The 20,688-nt window shown below is 38.6% G+C and overlaps 1 protein-coding gene across 1 annotated transcript in view; it reads right to left on the bottom strand.

The window, feature by feature from the left end:
- Positions 1-20,688, bottom strand: part of LOC306871801 (PDZ domain-containing protein 2-like) — a gene marked incomplete at its 5' end in the record, with an annotated part of 61,864 nt that overhangs the window by 14,689 nt on the left and 26,487 nt on the right. The window contains 10 exons of the mRNA XM_079419969.1: positions 516-633; positions 1,690-1,906; positions 2,084-2,157; positions 2,319-2,433; positions 2,685-2,804; positions 4,468-4,616; positions 4,911-5,010; positions 10,212-10,382; positions 10,658-10,790; positions 19,338-19,483. Of these exons, the coding sequence (XP_079276095.1) occupies positions 516-633; positions 1,690-1,906; positions 2,084-2,157; positions 2,319-2,433; positions 2,685-2,804; positions 4,468-4,616; positions 4,911-5,010; positions 10,212-10,382; positions 10,658-10,790; positions 19,338-19,483 (1,343 nt within the window). The remainder of the gene's footprint in view (positions 1-515; positions 634-1,689; positions 1,907-2,083; positions 2,158-2,318; positions 2,434-2,684; positions 2,805-4,467; positions 4,617-4,910; positions 5,011-10,211; positions 10,383-10,657; positions 10,791-19,337; positions 19,484-20,688) is intronic.

The following is a 20,688-nucleotide window of genomic DNA, read 5'->3' as shown; positions in this document are numbered from 1 at the left end:
AAAATAATCAGTTTCAAACACGTGTACAGACACACTGTAGGCTCTGTAGGAAAAATGAAGATCTATGTGATTGTTCTCCCTAGTGGGGTCTTATTCCTGCCACTCCCTTCCTTTATTAACTGTAAGTGAAGAATTTAAGAGGATTGCTCAAAGGGGTCCAGTGTCTGCTAAGTCGGACAAACCAGCACCATTCACTCTTAACTACATAAAAAGTTTAGGACATTTCACTACTTGAGCCATGATGAAATCATTCCATAATTAATTTTTTATAGAAACATTTTTATTTTGTTTTATTTTTTCTTGTCATTATTTGCCATAATGTTTTTCTTAGAAGCGCACCTAAACTAAAAAGTCAGATTTGCTTTGAGCCAATTTTTCTAGTGATTAACTACTGTTAAACGTTGAAAAACTGAGACTTGAATAATAATGAATATTAATTTACCACTCAGCTACTGTGTATGAGACATAAGAATCTGTGCGGGATCCACATCATCACTATATAAACAAAAGTCTACCTGAGTCTGCTATCCATTTTGGCAACAGATCCTGGTGCCAAGCTGTGGATGTATATCCCAGGAGCGCTGTTTTCCAGTGTTAGACAACAGGCACCGATACCCAGCCCCACACCTGGCTCTGAAACACATACAGAAACAGCATTGCCAAATTGTTTACTTCACATCAGGCATGATTCCTGAGTCTTATTTCTAAGGTTAAAGGGATTTTAGACATTCTATCGGAACAGGTAGGACATTTTAATGCCTCCTCATACAGATACAACTGCCGAGGTTAAATTACCAACTAAATGTAAAGGAAATCAAGCCTAGAGTCTTGATTTAAAAGACTGACATATTTGTAATTTAAATATGCACACACACTGCAATAACAACCTTCATGTCAAAGAAGTATGTGGTGTCCCTGAAGTGAAGAAGTTAACAGAACTCAAATAATGAGAAGGTCTATTTATTAACATGACGATCCAAGAATAACAGATTTAATTTTGGCAGGACGGTTTATTTGGACACATAATGAGCCTTAAGACTTAAACACACATTCATCCTGACACACAGGTGTGCGTCTATGTTAATAAAAATAACTTTAAAGCTCATTTCCTTGGAATAAAAAAAAATATAATGTATTAATTTCAAATGGAAAGGAGTCTTGCAATAACTTTGAAGCTGATTACTAAACTAATACAGGGTTAATATTTACTTCTCAAGACCGTTTTCTTCCCAGAACAATAAAATTTGGAAGAGCAATTTACAAAAAGCAAACAAAGTACACGTGAACAAGCAAAACTATTACTGTGGTGGTACAGCTGGCTTTTGTTAATTGTTTTATACACTACTGTTCAAATGTTTAGATTCAGTAAGATTATTTATGTTTTTGAAGATATCTCTAATGCACACTAAGGCTGCATTTATTTGATAAAAATTACAAATATTTAACAAATGTTATAATATTATATATTACAAATATTCTTTATTTAAATATATTTTAAAATGTAATTTAATTAACAGTGGATTTTTTTCAGAATTCTTTGATGAATACAAAGGTCAAAAGAACAGCCTTCATTGGAAATAACAATCTTTTGTAACATTATGAGACCAATCTTACTGAGACCAAACTTTTGCATGTTAGTGTACCTCTCTGCAACTCACTGTTTGTTTTATCAGAAAGCCATGATCGTACCTTTGTTCAGTGTAACCTCCATGATAATGCGATCTTTGGGACCAGGCCCCTTACGAGAGTCCCCATCTTCAAAGCTAGGAGGGACTGGAGTCCCACCACTGGCATTTGAGTTTGGAGAGCTAGATCTGCTGAGCAGGGTGGGCGTGGGACAGGGTGTAAGACTTGGGCTTCTCAGACGTGTCCTCACAGTTAGGGTAACTACTCCCTTTTTTAGTTGCTGAAAAGGAGAAGAATGTTATCCGTTAGATGCTGAATGGGATGAACACCTAAGAATTCCTAGTAATTTCCTTTTTACAATGACAAATATTGGCCTGAGATTAACAGTCCGGAGTTAATTCTTTTCTGAGGTTTTATGCACCGCTGCAGGTGTTTCTGAGTAGACTGAGTAGTTTACCTTGAAGGTCTGAATGGCCTGCTGGTGCGTGAGGCCTTGGAGAGACTCTCCATTCACTTCCAATATCTCATCACCTGAACAGTGGAAAAAGAAATGTTCACCAGCGAAAAAGCTCAAGATAAAAGCCAAAGACAGTGAAAATCCTCTTGCCATGTGGTTGAGGTCCAGCTGCTTTGATGACAATTGCTCAAAGTGAATTACAGCTACTGTATCATGATCAAGAGTGTCCATCTACCTTCTTTCAGTCTCCCGTCTGCTGCAGCTGCTCCATTGGGGAAAATTGTCTTGACGAATATACCCATCCTCCCCCGGGCTGAATCCTGCCCACCGACAATGCTGAAGCCGAGACCCTACACATTCAAAGACACATCTGTATGAGCAATAGTACAGGTGGTGATGTATCTGGTATATGAAATGTTTTCTGCATAAAGGTTTCATTGTCAACCTCTGTATTCCTTTCGTTACAATATGAATCAGAGAGTGAATCACCCTCAAATAAATAAAAAAACAACAAGATCAAAGCATTTTATATCTGAAACGCCATATATGTGAGTCCGCATAGTGACCGCGTGTATTGTCCTGGATGCAGGGCCTCCCTCACCTTGCCCTGTCCTTTCATTAAGACAATGTTGGAGATTATGGATGGCTGTGCCAGTCGCCATGGAGATTCCACTTGAACAGTGCTCAGGGAACGAGCCGTTTTCTTCACAATTTGATATTCCTGAAGAGGATGATAAAAGAGGTTATGGATAAACAAACAGATGATAAAATAAGCATTATTTTTATTGTGTTGAATTGTGAGGAAAACAAGTAGCTACCTTTAGTAATTCATACCTATGAAATGCAAAATTATATTTTTTGCAAGAAGAAAAAAAGAAACCTGTACATTATCTCTTACTTGTGTAAAGGCTAAGACTACAAATATAAAAAAATATAAAAAAATGAAGGTCTGAGGTAAGGATTAAATTATTCACAAATCTTTCAATTAAAGGGGTCGTGAACTGAGAAATCAAAATTCCCTTGATCTTTTTATATACAAGAGGTCATTGTGCCATAAAAATATTCTGTAAGTTTCAGAGGTCAAAACATTCTCGTTATTAGGGGGAAGGGGGAAGTCGTGGCCTAATGGTTAGAGAGTTGGACTCGTGATCCAAAGGTTGCGGGTTCGAGTCTCCGGCCGGCAGGAATTGTAGGTGGGGGGAGTGAATGTCCAGCGCTCTCTCCACCCTCAATACCACGACTGAGGTGCCCTTGAGCAAGGCACCGAACCCCCAACTGCTCCCCGGGCGCTGCAGCATAAAATGGCTGCCCACTGCTCCAGGTATGTGTTCACGGTGTGTGTGTGTTCACTGCTGTGTGTGTGCACGCGTGATGGGTTAAATGCAGAGCACGAATTCCGAGTATGGGTCACCATACTTGGCTGAATGTCACTTCACTTATTCTATAAACAGCTTTGTTGAAGCCAATCTTTTAAAATGACAGGTTGTGGAATGTACCACTCTATGATGTAATAGTGTGGCTAAACACCACCTCCACAGAAGATGATCAACGCCTGTTTCTACATCACTGCCTGTTTATGTACATGTAGTTTAAATAAGAGGTATAGAAAAAAAACGATAAACTTTATTTGATGAACTTTATTTTTAATGAACTTGGACCTTTGTTCATTTCATTTTACTGCAGATTCGTTTACAAACAAGGCACAATTAGATGCAGGATTTTCAGAAAGACTGAAACTAAAAGATGATGCTGCGCAGAATATATTGGATCAGACAGTGATGTCACACCACACAAGTGTGAGTAACTGATTGTTTTTATTACGTGATCACTATTACTTTGTCTTTTATTACAGATTGTTTGATATGTACTGAGTATTTATGCGTTTTTAACCTAAATCAGCAGCAGTATCGATCTGTGTAGGACGTAGGCTGTCAAACATTCATAACTAGCCCATGATAGCAGTGGGCATTTACCTCTGAATCTACAATCTGCCACGGCTATTCAAACAGAGCGTATTGATGAGGGGGGGTCAAAACAGGACAGAAAATAGCCTATTACTTCTAAATTATGATGTTTTGGATTGAAAAATCTTGATCACATTATAAATGGACCTCAGCAAACAGTACAAAATAAAAAACAAAAGGCAGTTCATGAACCATTTAACTTTTGACGAGCACTGTAATCAGCACAGCTAAGAGAAACCTTCTACCCGCATGTATGGATGGATGTATGGGTGAGTTATCTTTAAAGTGGGCATGCCACATAGTAATTTTTGTTTTGAGCCATCACAACACATGGAACTGGTACCAGACACCCACGATATCAAGAATGATAGCTTGAAGAAGACAAAAAATTAAAATAAGTGAGCTGAATTATGCAGCAACCTGTCGAATCCCAACTGTATCCAGCTGCTGCGGGAGGGAATGTTTGCGTCCTCCTCGCGCTGGCTTTTCTGCCACGTCACTTCCTGTATCGCCGTTTTCCACGATAAGCTCATCGTCTTCACCAACTGACTCCAGGCGGCTTCCTCCACCTGATCATAATGACATCAAGACATTAACTTGATATGTAAACACACTTAATTCAGTCATTTATATTGACAGTGGAGAGAAACTGATCTCTGTTTGTCTAAATGTCTCTGCTGATTAACAAGTATAATCATAAAAAATTTAAACAATTTCAGTACACCCTGATCTGGTGCAAGAATCTATCATAAAGAAATTAGAATTGGTGGATCCACCCTTGGCCATAATCCAACACAGTTTAATATCATTACAGTTTTCATGCTCAGCAGTGTTGTGACTTGATACAACTGGACGTGTTTAACCTTGAGATCTGCTACGAAACTTCATTGGTGTGGGGCTTCGGCAACATCCCTTGGGACCCTCAATCCTGCCAGGTTCCTCAAGTCTGTCAAAATCTGTAAACTGGAAGACAAGAGACAGAAGGATTTAGGGAACATGCCTTGGCTCCAAATGAGAATCAAAGCAAATGGAGTAAACATTCCTCTGTTTCCTGTGACACTTCCTCTTAAAATGTAAGCCATAAACATTTGTTTGCCATTCACTGTGCAGGACTGAAGGGAATGTTGCACACTCATGCTGGTGAACGCTTTCATATTTTCACACAGGGAGATCAAATTTCATGTGTAATCGAAAGCCAATGTTTTCTTGGAGACTTCTTGGAGGTGTGGAATGGAAATGTGTCATGTGCTCTTGCTTTATGCCCTATGATTTAACCAATATTTTTTTGTGCTGTAAATTATATAGCTTTACAAAACTAATTTCAATAAATAAAACAATTATTAGATTATTCATTATTATTTTATTATTAGAATATTATAACTGATTTTTGCTTTTAGTTTCTTCAAAGTTTAATAGAAAAAAAACAAATAATTAAATTCTAAAATGTAAAAACTTATCCTACACTACCGTTCAAAATTTTGGAGTCAGTACGGTTTTAAAAAAGAAATGTTAAAGTATTTCTATTTTTAAAAAAAATCAACACAACTGTTTTCAACATGGATAATAATAAGAAATGTTAATTGAGTACAAAATTAGCATATTAGAATGATTTCTGAAGGATCATGTGACACTCAAGACTGATGTAATTGCTGCTGAAATTTCAGCTTTGTCATCACATGAATAAATTACATTTTAAAATATAATAAAGTAGTTATTTTATGTTGTAAAATATTTTACAATTACTGTTTTACTGTATTTGTAATCAAATAAATTCAGCCATGGTGAGTGTAAGATCCTTGCAAAAACATCAAAAAATCTTAGCAACCATAAACTTTCAAAATGGTAGAGTACACTGATGTTTTTGGTGGCCCAAAATGTGCAGTGTAATCTTCTTTTTTCAAAGATTACTCAATTGTGATCACTGCTTTTATATGGTAACCACTAAACATGCTAAATAACGTGTTAAGTTAGCTTGACTTATCACAGCATTTTCAAGCAGAATATTCTGGGTCAAATTTAAAAGGCAGCACATGCTTAAATGATCACTAATAACTAAGTTCAAGTTCAAGTTTTAAGTTGATTTAAAGGTGGCAATGGTAGTAGTAATTTACTTTTGTAATAATTTTCAGTGGCATTTTGAAGTCAGAAAACCACCTGCTTCATGGCACCACATTAATACTGCTCTTTCTTGGCTGCTGTGAAAAAAAAATACCAGTGTTTTCCCCTTCTAACCGCCTCAGCTTTAAGAATGAGCTTCGGTTTATCGCACAGCTCATGTATCCTGAAACAAGTTCAAACAGCAGCATGTAAGGGAAGATCCACTGCTCTCTTTTCAGGCATGCAGACAGGAAGCCCTTCCCTCCGTTGTCAGAAATGAGCTCTGTCTCCTGCATGAACAAGCTACGCTACACTGTTGCAGGTGAGCCCGTGGGCTTCCTCAAACCCCATACCTACGTGCCTCACAGGACTCAACGTGACAGTCACTGCGTCCTTCTTCCAGATCCTTCCCTTACATTTTTTTTTTTTTTTTTGAAAATGTGCTCTCATGTTTTTTTCCCTCCCTCCCTTTGTCTCATCAAAACCACTGAGCCTAACACTTCAGAACAGATCTGGAGACACACCCAACTCTGTCAGCACTGGACAACTACATAATAGCAACCGCTCATAGCCCTCTTCTGCTGTGGCAGGGCGCTGAAAGGGAGTGTAAGAACAGTCTGGACAGGTGTTTGGATTTGGAATGGAAGAGTGAAAGGGGAAAACAAACATATGGCAAACTGAAAAATCTATTGGCCCAGTTACACTCTCCATTTCATTTTCTACTTAATAGAAAATGAAATGAAAAGAGAGCAATGGATCTTCCCTTACATGCTGCTGTTTGAACTTGTTTCAGGATGCATGAGCTGTGCGATAAACCGAAGCTCATTCTTAAAGCTGAGGCGGTTAGAATGGGAAAACACTGTGGTATTTTTTTTTCACAGCAGCCAAGGAAGAGCAGTATTAATGTGGTGCCATGAAGCAGGTGGTTTTCTGACTTCAAAATGCCACTGAAAATTATTGTAGGTGGGGGGAGTGAATGTATAGCGCTCTCTTCCATACCACGACTGAGGTGAGACCCTTGAGCAAGGCACCGAACCCCCAACTGCTCCCCGGGCAGCCACAGCATAAATGGCTGCCCACTGCTCCATGTGTGTGTTTACTACTGTGTGTGTGCACTTAGGATGGGTTAAATGCAGAGCACTAAATCCGAGTATGGGTTACGATACTTGGCCACATGTCACTTTCACTCAAATTATAGAGGGGCAGTCATGGCCTAATGGACAGAGAGTCGGACTTGTAACCCAAAGGTCACTAGTTTGAGTCTCAGGTCCGGCAGGAATTGTCGGTGGGGGGAGTGAGTAACCAGCGCTCTCTCCACCTTCATTACCACGACTGAGGTGAGACCCGTTCACGGTGTGTGTGTTCACTACTGTGTGTGTGCACTTGGATGGGTTAAATGCAGAGCACAAATTCTGAGTATGGGTCACCATACTTGGCCACACGTCACTTCACTTCACAAATTAATGATAGGCTTCTCACACTTCTCACACAGACCAAAGAACTTTCATGACTTTTACAGACATTCATGATTACTGGAGAAGGAAAGAATTTTAAAAATCTGCTTATAGAGACTGCACTCCCAAAAAACATTTCTAGCTGGTGAAATATTTGAACGCAGACCATAGTAAAGGGGGAAAAAATTATTTGCTGATGGACCGTGATTCTTGCATACCTACATAAAAAAAAATATTGCATAAAAACATCTGCAAAGAAATTTTGAATAAAAACAAAAACAACATGCGACCAGGACAGTAAATCATGGGAAATCAGAATGAGAGCAGACTATATTGTTTAATCCTCTTTCAGTCCCCATCACCCTGTAAGAGCTCCCACTCTTGTCATTCATTAGAGACTGAAGCCTGGAGGGAGAGAACAGCTCACTGGAGACTAGAGAACACAGGATGAGAGGAAGCTCCACAGGCTCCTCAAACCTCATCGTGTCTCATAAGCCTTAACTTACACGTGTTCAGCCATGTAGTGACAAAGTGAATCCAACAGATGTTTAACTAGGTTAAGATGGTCTGTTTTCAGCAATGCAAAGATTCTCAGAAACAACTTTATTAATTATATATAAAGAATCTAAAATCTTTATTTATAATTATAAGAATCAATCTATCAATAAATCAATCAATCAATATATCTATCTATCTAATAAAAAAAGGTTAAAGCTTACACTGAGGCAGTACTCTTTTGAAAGGTACCAATATGTACCATTAAGGAACTAATATGCACCCTTTAGATACAAATATGTACTTTTAAGGGACCGATATGCACCCTTTGCACCTTTGTAAATGAATATATATATATATATATATATATATATATATATGTGGTGCGATCAGCTGAGCGCATCATCCGCACCGAACTCCCTGACCTGCACTCAATCTACAGCAAGCGGTGCTGGACCAAGGCCAGGAAGATCGTAAAGGACCTCAGCCATCCCAACAATGGACTGTTCTCTCTGTTGCGGTCTGGGAAGCGATTCCGCTCCCTGAAGACCAACACAGAGAGACTGAGGAGGAGCTTCTTCCCGCAGGCGATAAGGTCTCTCAATCACACCACCACACAGGAGTAATATCTTTGAAACATTGACATTGACTGGACAATCATGGACACATTCATGCAATACATATTTATATATCTGAACCATTGCACATGACACTTCATAAGTCACCTTAACGTTTCATAAGTCACTTTTGCATTGCCACTTTAAAATTTTTATATATATATATATATATATATATATATTTTTTTTTTTTTTTTTTTTTTTTTTTTATTATGCCCTTATTTGTACAGTTTATTTACTAGTTACATTTATTTTCTTTTGTATTTCTTCTTATTAATATTTTTTAAGGTCACTGGCTGCCGTACAAGCATTTCACTGCATATCGTACTGTGTATGACTGTGTATGTGACAAATAAAATTTGAATTTGAATTTGAATTTGAATATATATATATATACATATATATGCAACTATATACCGTACAGTATCTTTTACTGTCTTGTTTGCTATTTTTAAGCTTGAACAGTGTCACTACAAGTAAATTATTGATAAGGACTAGAGGATCGCATCTGTCAAAATGTTTCTGCTGTACAGTGAGAAAAACCCAAGCTTAACTGCCCAAAATTCACAACTACGACCAGCAGGAGCCATGGAATGCTAATGTAATTAAACAGCAGGCGGGACGGTTGCTCTTTTCCATTTTTTAGTCCTGAATGCAATAATGTGTGCGCAGTATAGACACTGTGTGTGTGGGGGGGTGGGGGGTGGGGGGTGGAATGACCCACTTTACTCCGCACCGCAGAACATCTCAAGTAAAGCTTCATGGGCGCTGTTCTCTGAAAGAGCAACGCAAGAGTTTAATTCTAATATGTTGAGTTGTGTGGTCCTGTCAGTGTGCCACTGACTTGCATTAGCTATGTTGTCATTACAGATCACCAAACTAGTGCAACATCTCATTTTGTGTGATTAAACATTAACGCTGTGTGGCATTAGTGATTTGATGTACGCCTGCTTGCGCAGAGCAAATGAATAATTTGTTATCTGTGATGAAACGAACAAATGCTGAGCCAATGGGTGCTTGGTAAACAGTGGCACTAATATTTTTCTGACAAAACAACAGATAAAAACCTCAAGAATATAAATGGGGCCCTGGAACACAGATCAAACGAGGCAAACAGATAAAGCAACTGTGCTGTCCTTAAAAGGAAATGCTATATTTTAATCACAACACGCTGCAGGTATTTAGATTTTGCTGAAAAATATCAGGAAAGTCTTGTTTGTTCTTATCAGACAAACCATGGAAGTACGTTTGCTTTTTATCAAACACCTCAGTTAGGCGCCTTTGAATGTTTAAGGGAAGACAACTACACATACTCACACACACAAAAAAACAGATTATGATCATAAAAGCATTGAACATTTCTCTTCGAAGCAAACTTTTAATCATAAATGCTACCAAAAACAGAAAACAGTCTGTTCTAGCTTGATCTGAGGGCAGCTGAGGCAGCACCAGATGAAAGCGGCAGATAATCAGGCAGATAGGCGATAGCAAACGTACGTACCAAGTCCTGGGTGGGCAGTGAAAGGCTGCTGGCACTCACGTCCTTCACATCCGGCTCCATGTTCTCCTTCTCCTCCCCAGGTGAGAGAGAGGCGTCCGGACCAGAGCACGTGCTCACTAGGTCGGGCAAGCTGGTGGACGGGTACTTGTGGAAGTCCACTTCAGATTCATCCTGGGAAAGGAAGAAAGAGCAGCTGGAGAAAGCATGTTGTGTACCGTTGAGCAGCCTGCAAGTATATTTAACTTTAGTTCAGAATGCCGAGCGGCGAGCCCATCAGTGCTTCACTGTTCAATTTTTTAGCTGCTACAAGCATCTGCTTATGACATCTTTATGTGCTTGAACGGCTGACACACTTTATACAAGGACCACAGCAAGAACTGTTCAGCATTTGAACACACAATTACTGATATAGTATGAAGCTAATTTGCTCGCAAACTCAAACTCACCCTGCTGGCCACTACCAGCTGCACAAGTCCAGCAGTGGACCGCAGGACGGCTACAGCCTCCTGGTGTGAGAGTCCTACCAGGGAGTGTCCGTTTATCATCAGTAACTCATCACCTGCTTTCAGACGGCCATCTCTGAAATAAAAAAACAACCACAGAAAGCATGATCAGGTCATCTCCTTGTGTAAAAACAAGCAGCAGACACTCCTAAAGTCATGTTGCAGCTATTAAAGTAAAATGGTAATGGGATGTTAATGAATGTTAATCAAGAATTGATTGGATTATGACAAGTGGTCTCTACATGAAAGTTTCATGTAAGTAATGTCAACCAGGGACAACAACCTGGGATGAATCCTTTATGGCAGGGGTTTTAAAACTTAAACATAATTTTATCAATATATGCATTATAAACACACACACACACACACATATACACATATAATATAAATATAATATAAAAATATTATAGACACACACACCCACGTATATACACTTGATGAAAATCTGAAATGTTGAAACAGGTTTAAGTTGAAGAAATAAAACATTTTAAAATACTGAAATATAATATATGTCATAATAAAATATGTATGTACACCGTGATTCTTGTGAGAGGGGATTTTTTTAATTTGAAAATTTAGACAATTTTCAAAAACATATATTAATCTCACCTAATGTTTGATCATGCAGTGCATTTTTGTTTTTACAAACATGCAATAGTTTACACAGCACAAGCCTGATTTTGTGAGCTGTATATGAGGTGGCCTTTTATGACAGGTTCACACATAGGCCTACTCCGTTTGCATCGTGTATGCAGTCCATGTGCTGTACGCAATCGTTGCAGAAGCAGCACTGACTGTGCTTTCACACAGGAGTCTGCAACTGATCTGTGGCTGTTTACCACAAACACAACATTTATCCATTATTTTGATTTCAAATCCAAACATTTTCACTGAAAATGCTTTTTCAGCATTGGGATTTTTTTACACAGTACAGTAATACAATCTTTCCTAGACGTATAAAGTTGCTCAAGTGGCAAAACATTTAAATTACTTTTCTTACATTATCACAAACTTACCATTGACAGAAACACTCAGCTCTGCCTTTCCTTTTGCATTTAAATCTTTATTACAAGCAATCCTGCGTTCATAAAGAACTTTATACCTCCATGAGTACCATTTATTATTGCCTTGTTTATCTAAAAGTGCTATTTTCCTTTAAACCTAGCCAAAAAGCCATGTGTGTTGACTATGAAACACAGTATACTTTAATTATATGCATTTATGGTGTTATTACTACATATTCGTGTCAATCCATGTTCATATTTACTGCAAACAATGCGCTGTTACTTTAATTCAGCGCGTGCAGTGGAAACGATCTCTGCACTGCTGCAGTCGCACCGCTCCTGGAACTAAGTAGGGCTCGCTGCAGTCCACAACATCCAGGGGGCGTGGTTGGATCCACAACTAGGGGGTGGAGATTGGTAGGTTTAGGGGTGGAGATGGGTAGATTTATGGGTGGAGATGGGGTGGGTTTAGGGATCAGGGGGTGGAGATGGGTAGGTTTAGGTATATGTAAGGTGGGAGGAGTTGGATCTGGATCCAACAACGCCCCCTGGATCTTGTAGGCTGCAGCGAGACGCTTTTCCCTGGAACGCACCACCGGACTGCAGCCGTGCGCAGTGTGAACGCTTTAATCCGTTATGATGAGCGCAGAACAAATACGCACCGCATATGCACTGAAAACGTTTGTGAACCTGGCGTTGTGTGTGTGTGTGTGAATGGTTTAAACACTGGCAATAATTAAAAAGAAATGCAATTTATAAACTATAGTGACGACACGACCCTGCCTCGATTGTGCAAGTGACAGTTCCTGTCAGGAACAGTGACCGTTTGCGCATTTTGAGAAAGACAGAGTGAGCGCGCGAGATGATTCACTCACGCTGTTTGTGAAATTACGTCTCACATAAGGTTTTCAAATTACTTTATAAGTTATTTAATGAAGAAATGTGAATTGTACCTCACCTTCAGCATTATAATTATTTCACCCGCGCCGGACAAAGACTGAGATGGTGCCGCTGCACGTTGCCAAGTCTTTCACAGCAGGCTTGAGATTGTTTTCTTTGAGATCGGCCTTTTTAGAGACCAACATCAAACATTCCCAAGCGATTATTGGTAGCCAATCAATCGGAGCACCCCTAATATATATATATATATATATATATATATATTCTGTTAGTATAAAATATGACAAAAGTGAAGTGAAGTGACATTCAGCCAAGTATGGTGACCCATACTCGGAATTCGTGCTCTGCATTTAACCCATCCAACGTGCACACACACACACACACACACACACAGCAGTGCACACACACAGCAGTGAACACACACACACCGTGAACACACACCCGGAGCAGTGGGCAGCCATTTATGCTGCGGCGCCCGGGGAGCAGTTGGGGGTTTGGTGCCTTGCTCAAGGGCACCTCAGTCGTGGTATTGAGGGTGGAGAGAGCGCTGGACATTCACTCCCCCCACCTACAATCCCTGCCAGCCCGAGACTCGAACCCGCAACCTTCGGATTACAAGTCCGACTCTCTAACCATTAGGCCACGACTTCCCAAAGCACATAAAGTGGCAAAATTAATAAAACAGTAAATATTACAACTAAATTTGACTACTGTCAAAATGTTTGGGAAAAAATCCTCTGCTCAATTGTTCTGCCTATTCACAAGCCTTTTTCGAAAGGCAGTGATGTCCCTGATTATGTGGACCAATGAATCATTCACAATTATACCAGGAATGTTAATTAAGAAAATAAATAAAATTAATAAAATGTATTTGAACAGAGAATAAAGAACACATTTCAAACTATTTTTAAATTCTATTTTTGCCCTTGATGACCGTATGTCATGGAACAAGAGAAGGAATTATCTACATTTGGAGCTTCAAAAATTATTTCTGGGTCATCCACATTCATTTTAACTATTTATCCATCTAGAAGGTGCAAATGATGCAATAACCATTGAGCTCAAAGCAAAAGGAGAACAGTTTCATTATGCTTAATAATCTATATAAAGATTATAAATGATAAAGATATAACTCTTATCAAGAAAAAGATTTTAATTACAGTCATAATATCCGACAAAGACAAAGTCTGTCTCTGTTACATCGTTCTATTTCCAAATGTCCTAAGACAGTCTGGATCGTTCCAGCCTGACCACTCAACTGAAGCTTCATCACGATGAACAGTGTGCAGTGAAGTGAGAAAGATTCTAAATCTTAAAGCCTCTCACTGGTCAAAATCCTCAGGGCTTTAGTCACAGATGAAGGAATCTGAGGTTATTTCAGTGTTAGTCGTTATATAAGAGGAGGAAACTTCATAACTACCCACATCATGCTGTATTGATGGCCCTGATCTGACCACCAGGCCACCACTTGCACCATACTAGAAAGAAAGATTTGGAAAGCAGCCAGTTTGACCAATACACATGATTCATGTCTACAGGTTTCTCAGAAATGGCCCCCCATTAAAACTGTGTGGGAGAAAATGTTGTACTGCTAAATTATAACAATAAACCCTAGTGCCGGTCAAAGCAAAAAATAGCCTGCTCTGACTGTAGGCGATGTGGGGAAGCTGCGTATTTATTTTCCAACAGATGTGCAAGATCTCATGAATTTGTATATCTGAAATAAGTTAATTTTTTGGGTCCCAAGGCAAAGCCACAAGGGCTTATTTTCCCTGAACACATCCATTTAACTTAGCACATAACCTGGAGGGAGTAATTCAAATTTGTTGAGGCAACGAGGGTTCATTTCAGCTTTTGGCTAATTACCATCAGGTTGTTGCGCTTCCTCCAAACTTTGTCAAAGTGTGTATTAATGAATCATGGATCGCTGCATTTCTTACAGATTTCTGCTCATTCGAAATCGGATACAGATGAAGTTCCACGTAAGATTACATTTGTTTAAATGCATTATTGAGAGAGTGATTGCGTGTGAATAAGTGTTGTACCTTTCACCTGAAAATATTCAGTATCTAGAAGGACAAACAAATTAGTTTGTAATTTAGTTGCAGATCCCTTGCGCACAATCACAGCAGTGAGTCTGTGACCCATAGACATCACCAGACTCTTGGTCTCAGCCTTTGAAATACTTTTCCCAGCCTTTAATGCAGCCAATTCCAATTGTTGCTTATTTTGGGCAGTTTCTGCCTTTACTCTCCTCTTCAGCTGGTGAAATTAATTTTAAATCGGATTTAAATTGACTTGGACAATCTAGGACTTTCCATTTCTTTGCCCTTATAAATTCCTTGACTGAACTGGCAGGGTGTTTTGGGTCATTGTTCTGATGCAATATGAAGCACTTCCCAATGAATCTGGTGGCATTTTCTTGAATATTGGTAGGCAAGATGGTTTTATACCCTTCTAAATTCATTCTGCTACTTTCATCATACATTAAGTAATCAGTAAAGTTGAGAGGGCCTGTTCCAGAGGCAGCCATGCATGTCCATGCCATGACACCACCTCCACCATGCTTTACAGATGAGGCTGTATGCTTGGGATCATTTGCAGTTCCCTTTTTTTCTGCACATTTTTGCTTTCTCATCACTTAGATAAAGGTTCATCTTTGTCTTATCGGTCCATAAACACAGTTCCAAAACTCTTCTGGCTCACCTTTGTGCTTTTTTGCAAACTCTAATCTTGCCTTTCTATTTTTGGTGCTGGTCAGAGGTTTGCATCTTGCTGTGTAGCATCTGTAATTCTGTGTCAAAGTCTCCTGAGGACAGTAGATTGTCAGAGCATCACCCCAGCTTTCTGGAAGTTGTTGGTGATTTTACAGACACGTCTTTTAGGGTTCATTTTCACAGCTTTTATGATTTGTCTGTCATCAACTACTGTTGTTTTCTCAGCTGATCAGGTCATTGTTGGTTGCTAGTGTCGCTGGTGGTTTCCAAACTCTTGATTTCTCCATGCCCTTTGTTTTTGCTATAGCTCTAATTGACTTCCTCTTCCTCAATTTAGCATCCAAATTGCTTGCTTTTCTCTCAGAGTCAGCTCCCTCATCTTCATCCTGGTTTGTGTGCATTATCATCGATTGCAAGATTCAGAATGCAGAAGTAATGGATATAACTGATACGACACATTCCCTGCTTTTAATATCTGAAGAATTAATGCAACAGGACACAGCTGATCACTTAGAAAGACCTGTGAGGCAACTGTTCCAATACTTATGCTCACATCAGATAGGGGGATGAAACTCTAAAAGTGCTGATCTTCCTAGCTGGTAAAACATCTATGTGTTGAATCACCCAATAATAAAACGTGACATTCTGTAGTTTTGTCTCATATTCATCTTTTAATCATATTTGTAAATGTCTTGACTCCACAGTCAACAGAGCAATTTTGACTTTACTGTTCCAATATGGGCCGTTGACATTAATTGTACTCATGATGGAGCAGCAGTGGAGCGCTCTTGGAGTGAGTGAAATCCACGACACTCCAACTTTTTAAAAATCCGCTCCAGGGTCATTGACGTATAAGGATTTTAGACAGGCCAATTTTAAAATACAAAAAAATAATATCTATTGTAACTGTTCAAACATTAAGAATGTTGTGCACACATAAATTCATATTAAAATTTAAAATTAAGTGATTTTACTGTTTTTTTTATCTAAATGAACTGGCAGTAGCCTTAAAAAATATCATGTGGTGCGACCATGATTTATATTTAAAATGAAATAAACATGTTCTCAGTAATTAAAGTGTTTTGAAAAAGTATTTGCATTTAATTTGAGTTTTTGTAAATAATGAACTCTTATTTTTGTTCTATAATTTCAGAGTTGCCTTCTTAAATGTAGTTAACGGACTTATTTTTCCTGTAAATTGCATAAAACTGATAAAAAATGTTTTAAAAATACCATTCACTTAAGCATACTGTAGCAGCGATTTATAGTTCAACCACAGAAATTAGTTATTTTATTTTTAATTTAATACAGTTATTGCTATTATTTGTTACACCACATGACGAGTGGTTGCTCCAAATGACACAAAGACCTTATATCATTAAAAATCTATTTAAAGGGACATGTGTGAAAAGTGCAGCATGTGGCATTAACTGCAGGCATTTCTTTAGCCCCAGTTATTTCTGTACTTTGCCCAATATTGGCTGCTCAGTTGAACCTTCGCCGGGAGTTTGATTAACAGGCAATCTGACATATTATAACGCAGAATCCAGCATTTTTGTCCAACAAACAAGCCAGACAGGAGAGTAGATTAACGTCGGTGGACTTGAACTTGAAAAATAGTGTGTATTGACATCTTTTCATGGGTTGAAACAAGTTACCTTCTGATGTTCATTCATGTTTATCTTGTGCTATAAGATAAAGAGATGAATGGTTCATGCGGTGCTTGACCTGAGGTGCTACAGCAATCTGTCACGACACGTTAAAGTGCCACAAAATAGTATTTGTTGTTTGAATTTCTTAAAAAAAAAAAAAAAAAAAGACAATTTGAACACTGAGACTTTGTTTCATACCAAAAGTAACTAGCTCTGTCTTGTCTGTCAGTGTCCTCTTTGTTCCATGATGTATTTTTCACAGCGTGAGAATATGATGCGTGGCATAAAAGTGCCATGGTTTGTTGGACGTAGCAACAGTAACTAAGGGGGGGCGGGTCTTTGCGAAGGGTCAATTTATAGTAGGGGGAGGTTGCTGGCTCAGGTTCTGAGATGACAACATGAACATCTTTCTTATAGTAGAAAATGACATCTGGAGTTTGTGCTAGAATGCAGGGTCAGAATTAACATGCTGCTTATGGTGAGAATTTATTTTACTTTGCTTGGCAGTGTAATCTGGTAGAGTAGATTAAAATAGTTATTAATAAATAAATAATAAATTACTAATAAATGCATAATTACCAAAAAACTAAAATGACATGCTCTGCATTTTTTTCTCATATTGTACAAATATTAAACAAACTGAAAAGTCTGAAATGACCCAAATTGCATAAAAATATATTCCAAATTATACTAAAATAAAGTATTTTATGTATATGAACCATAAATTGAATATAAAAGCACAAAAACTGCCAATCTGGGACATATATCTACAATGGAAAACACTCTGCAGTGGTCTCACCACATGATATTTGGTCGCACCACATGATATTTTCAAATTCAGTCAAAATTTACAAGCACAGAATTGGTCACCTAAACAAAACAAGCTAGCTTCCCACAAAAGGTCACTATGAAATTTATAATGAAATAAATACTTGCAGAAATAACTTCAACATATTTCAACATAAAAGTCCCAAAATGGTAGTTTCTTGATGGTCACACCAAATGATATTTCATAAAATGGAAATCATCGGAGACAAAGTTTGTTTGTATATTATGATGGAAATATAAATACAAATGCTTTGCAATTTTATACAGGATTACAAAATACTCAGCAAATCATGCCAAATAGTGCAGAAAATTAATCTGAATAAATTTAGGGTAATTTTAAAGATGATTACGAAAAACAAAAGTTATGGCCAGACGGTCACACCACATGATATTTTGACACTTTGAATAACAGAAAAATTACACATAACTAATGCTTTTTGAAAAGTTAAAGCGAGTTCATACAGAGGAGAGGTCATTCATATATATGGCATCTTTTTTATGCATTTAAACCAATTTTTAACTGAAAAAATGCAATCGGACAGAAAATTTAGGTCCCCCCTCCCTCCATTTAAAATCACACCGCTCCACTCCGTGCTCCGCTGGGCTCACATACTCTGGTTGTGAGTATTTTTGTGCATTTCTGTATTTGGTTGTGTTGTGAATATTTGCAGCACTTTTCTGTATTTTGAATATTTGCAGCACATATGTTGTCAAAGAGATTAAGATGTTTTCTAAATTTGCACGTGTTTTCTTAAGTTGCAGTGCATTGAGCTCTCTCGGCTACCGTACGCATGTGAACGAGGATGAAAAGATTTCTCCAGTATTAAAAAAATACAAAGTTGTTATCCCTTATTCAGTGTTTGTATAAGTTAAGGAATATTTCATGTTAGAATCGTACAATAGATCTGTCCAGCATTGCAAATGACTGCTATTTGCTAACATACCACAGTTCTGCAGATTGCTAGAGGTGGAAATTGCCAGGAAGCCAGATATATAGTTCACTGATATCTGGATATGGTATTTCATCATTTGACAATATTGTGATTTTCTTTTTTTTTTATATTTATTCAAAATTATATCATTCATCTGTACTGGATATCACTGCTTTGCATGTTTATTTTATGAAATATTGTGCATGTATGATAAAAGAAATAATAATAAATGTAAAACAGTTCAATGAAATATTTAGTATTCACAAATCAGTGAATATTTAATTATGCATGCTCATTTTCCTTGTTTTTGCATTTAGATTACCTATGATTACCTATACCATATTAAGATAATAATTAACAAGCTTCTGATACCTCATGGTCATTACTGTATATATGGCAGCATGACTGGATATATTCTGTGCACCCATGTGAGGTTGTTACAATGGCTTTGAAGATTAATGAGTATCGTGGAGAGCACTCAAGACTCCCTGACACTTGCATTTGCATGAGATGCTGACTGAGCAGTGTCACCACAGCACCTACTGTTGCCACGGCAGCAAATCAAAACCTTGCAAATGAAAGCCATTTACCTCTGTGTGGCTCCTCCCTCCTCCACGTGGGCCACGATGATACCGTGAGTAGAGCGCTTGGACCCTCGCCCGCCCGTGATCTGGATACCCAGTCCATCCTGACCCTTCACCATGTGCATCCTCCAGATCCGGCTGCCCTCACGAGGCTGCAGAGAAGAGGGGGATATTTATCCGTATGGTGGAACAATCAGGAATGTTCTTCTTTATATAACACTAAATAAACTGCAAGTCCTGCAGCAGCTGTTTTTGTGGTTTTAACTTACATTACAGTCCTCAAAATGGTTCCCATTTTATGCTGCATTTCTTGCAAGAATAACTACTCACCATCTCTGAAGTTTCAGCAAATTAGGAAACATTATTGTTTATACAATTTCAAAGTACATTTGGGCAAAAAAGTATTTAGTCAGCCACCAATTGTGCAAGTTCTCCCACTTAAAAAGATGAGAGAGGCCTGTAATTTTCATCATAGGTACACTTCAACTATGAGAGACAGAATGGGGGGGAAAGAATCCAGGAAATCACATTGTAGGATTTTTAATGAATTAATTGGTAAATTCCTCGGTAAAATAAGTATTTGGTCACCTACAAACAAGCAAGATTTCTGGCTCTCACAGACCTGTAACTTCTTCTTTAAGAGGCTCCTCTGTCCTCCACTCGTTACCTGTATTAATGGCACCTGTTTGAACTCGTTATCAGTATAAAAGACACTGGTCCACAACCTCAAACAGTCACACTCCAAACTCCACTATGGCCAAGACCAAAGACCTGTCGAAGGACACCAGAAACAAAATTGTAGACCTGCACCAGGCTGGGAAGACTGAATCTGCAATAGGCAAGCAGCTTGGTGTGAAGAAATCAACTGTGGGAGCAATTATTAGAAAATGGAAGACATACAAGACCACTGATAATCTCCCTCGATCTGGGGCTCCACGCAAGATCTCACCCCGTGGGTTCAAAATGATCACAAGAACGGTGAGCAAAAATCTCAGAACCACACGGGGGGATCTAGTGAATGACCTTCAGAGAGCTGGGACCAAAGTCTCAAATCCTGCAGTGCCAGACGTGTCCCCCTGCTTAAGCCAGTACATGTCCGGCCCGTCTGAAGTTTGCTAGAGAGCATTTGGATGATCCAGAAGAGGATTGGGAGAATGTCATATGGTCAGATGAAACCAAAATAGAACTTTTTGGTAAAAACTCAACTCGTCGTGTTTGGAGGAGAAAGAATGCTGAGTTGCATCCAAAGAACACCATACCTACTGTGAAGCATGGGGGTGGAAACATCATGCTTTGGGGCTGGTTTTCTGCAAAGGGACCAGGACGACTGATCCGTGTAAAGGAAAGAAAGAATGGG

The sequence above is a fragment of the Barbus barbus genome, assembly GCF_936440315.1.
Source record: "Barbus barbus genome assembly, chromosome: 6".
Classification (NCBI taxonomy): domain Eukaryota; kingdom Metazoa; phylum Chordata; class Actinopteri; order Cypriniformes; family Cyprinidae; genus Barbus; species Barbus barbus.
Note: the sequence above shows the minus strand (reverse complement) of the source record. Positions and strands in the feature narration are given on the sequence as shown.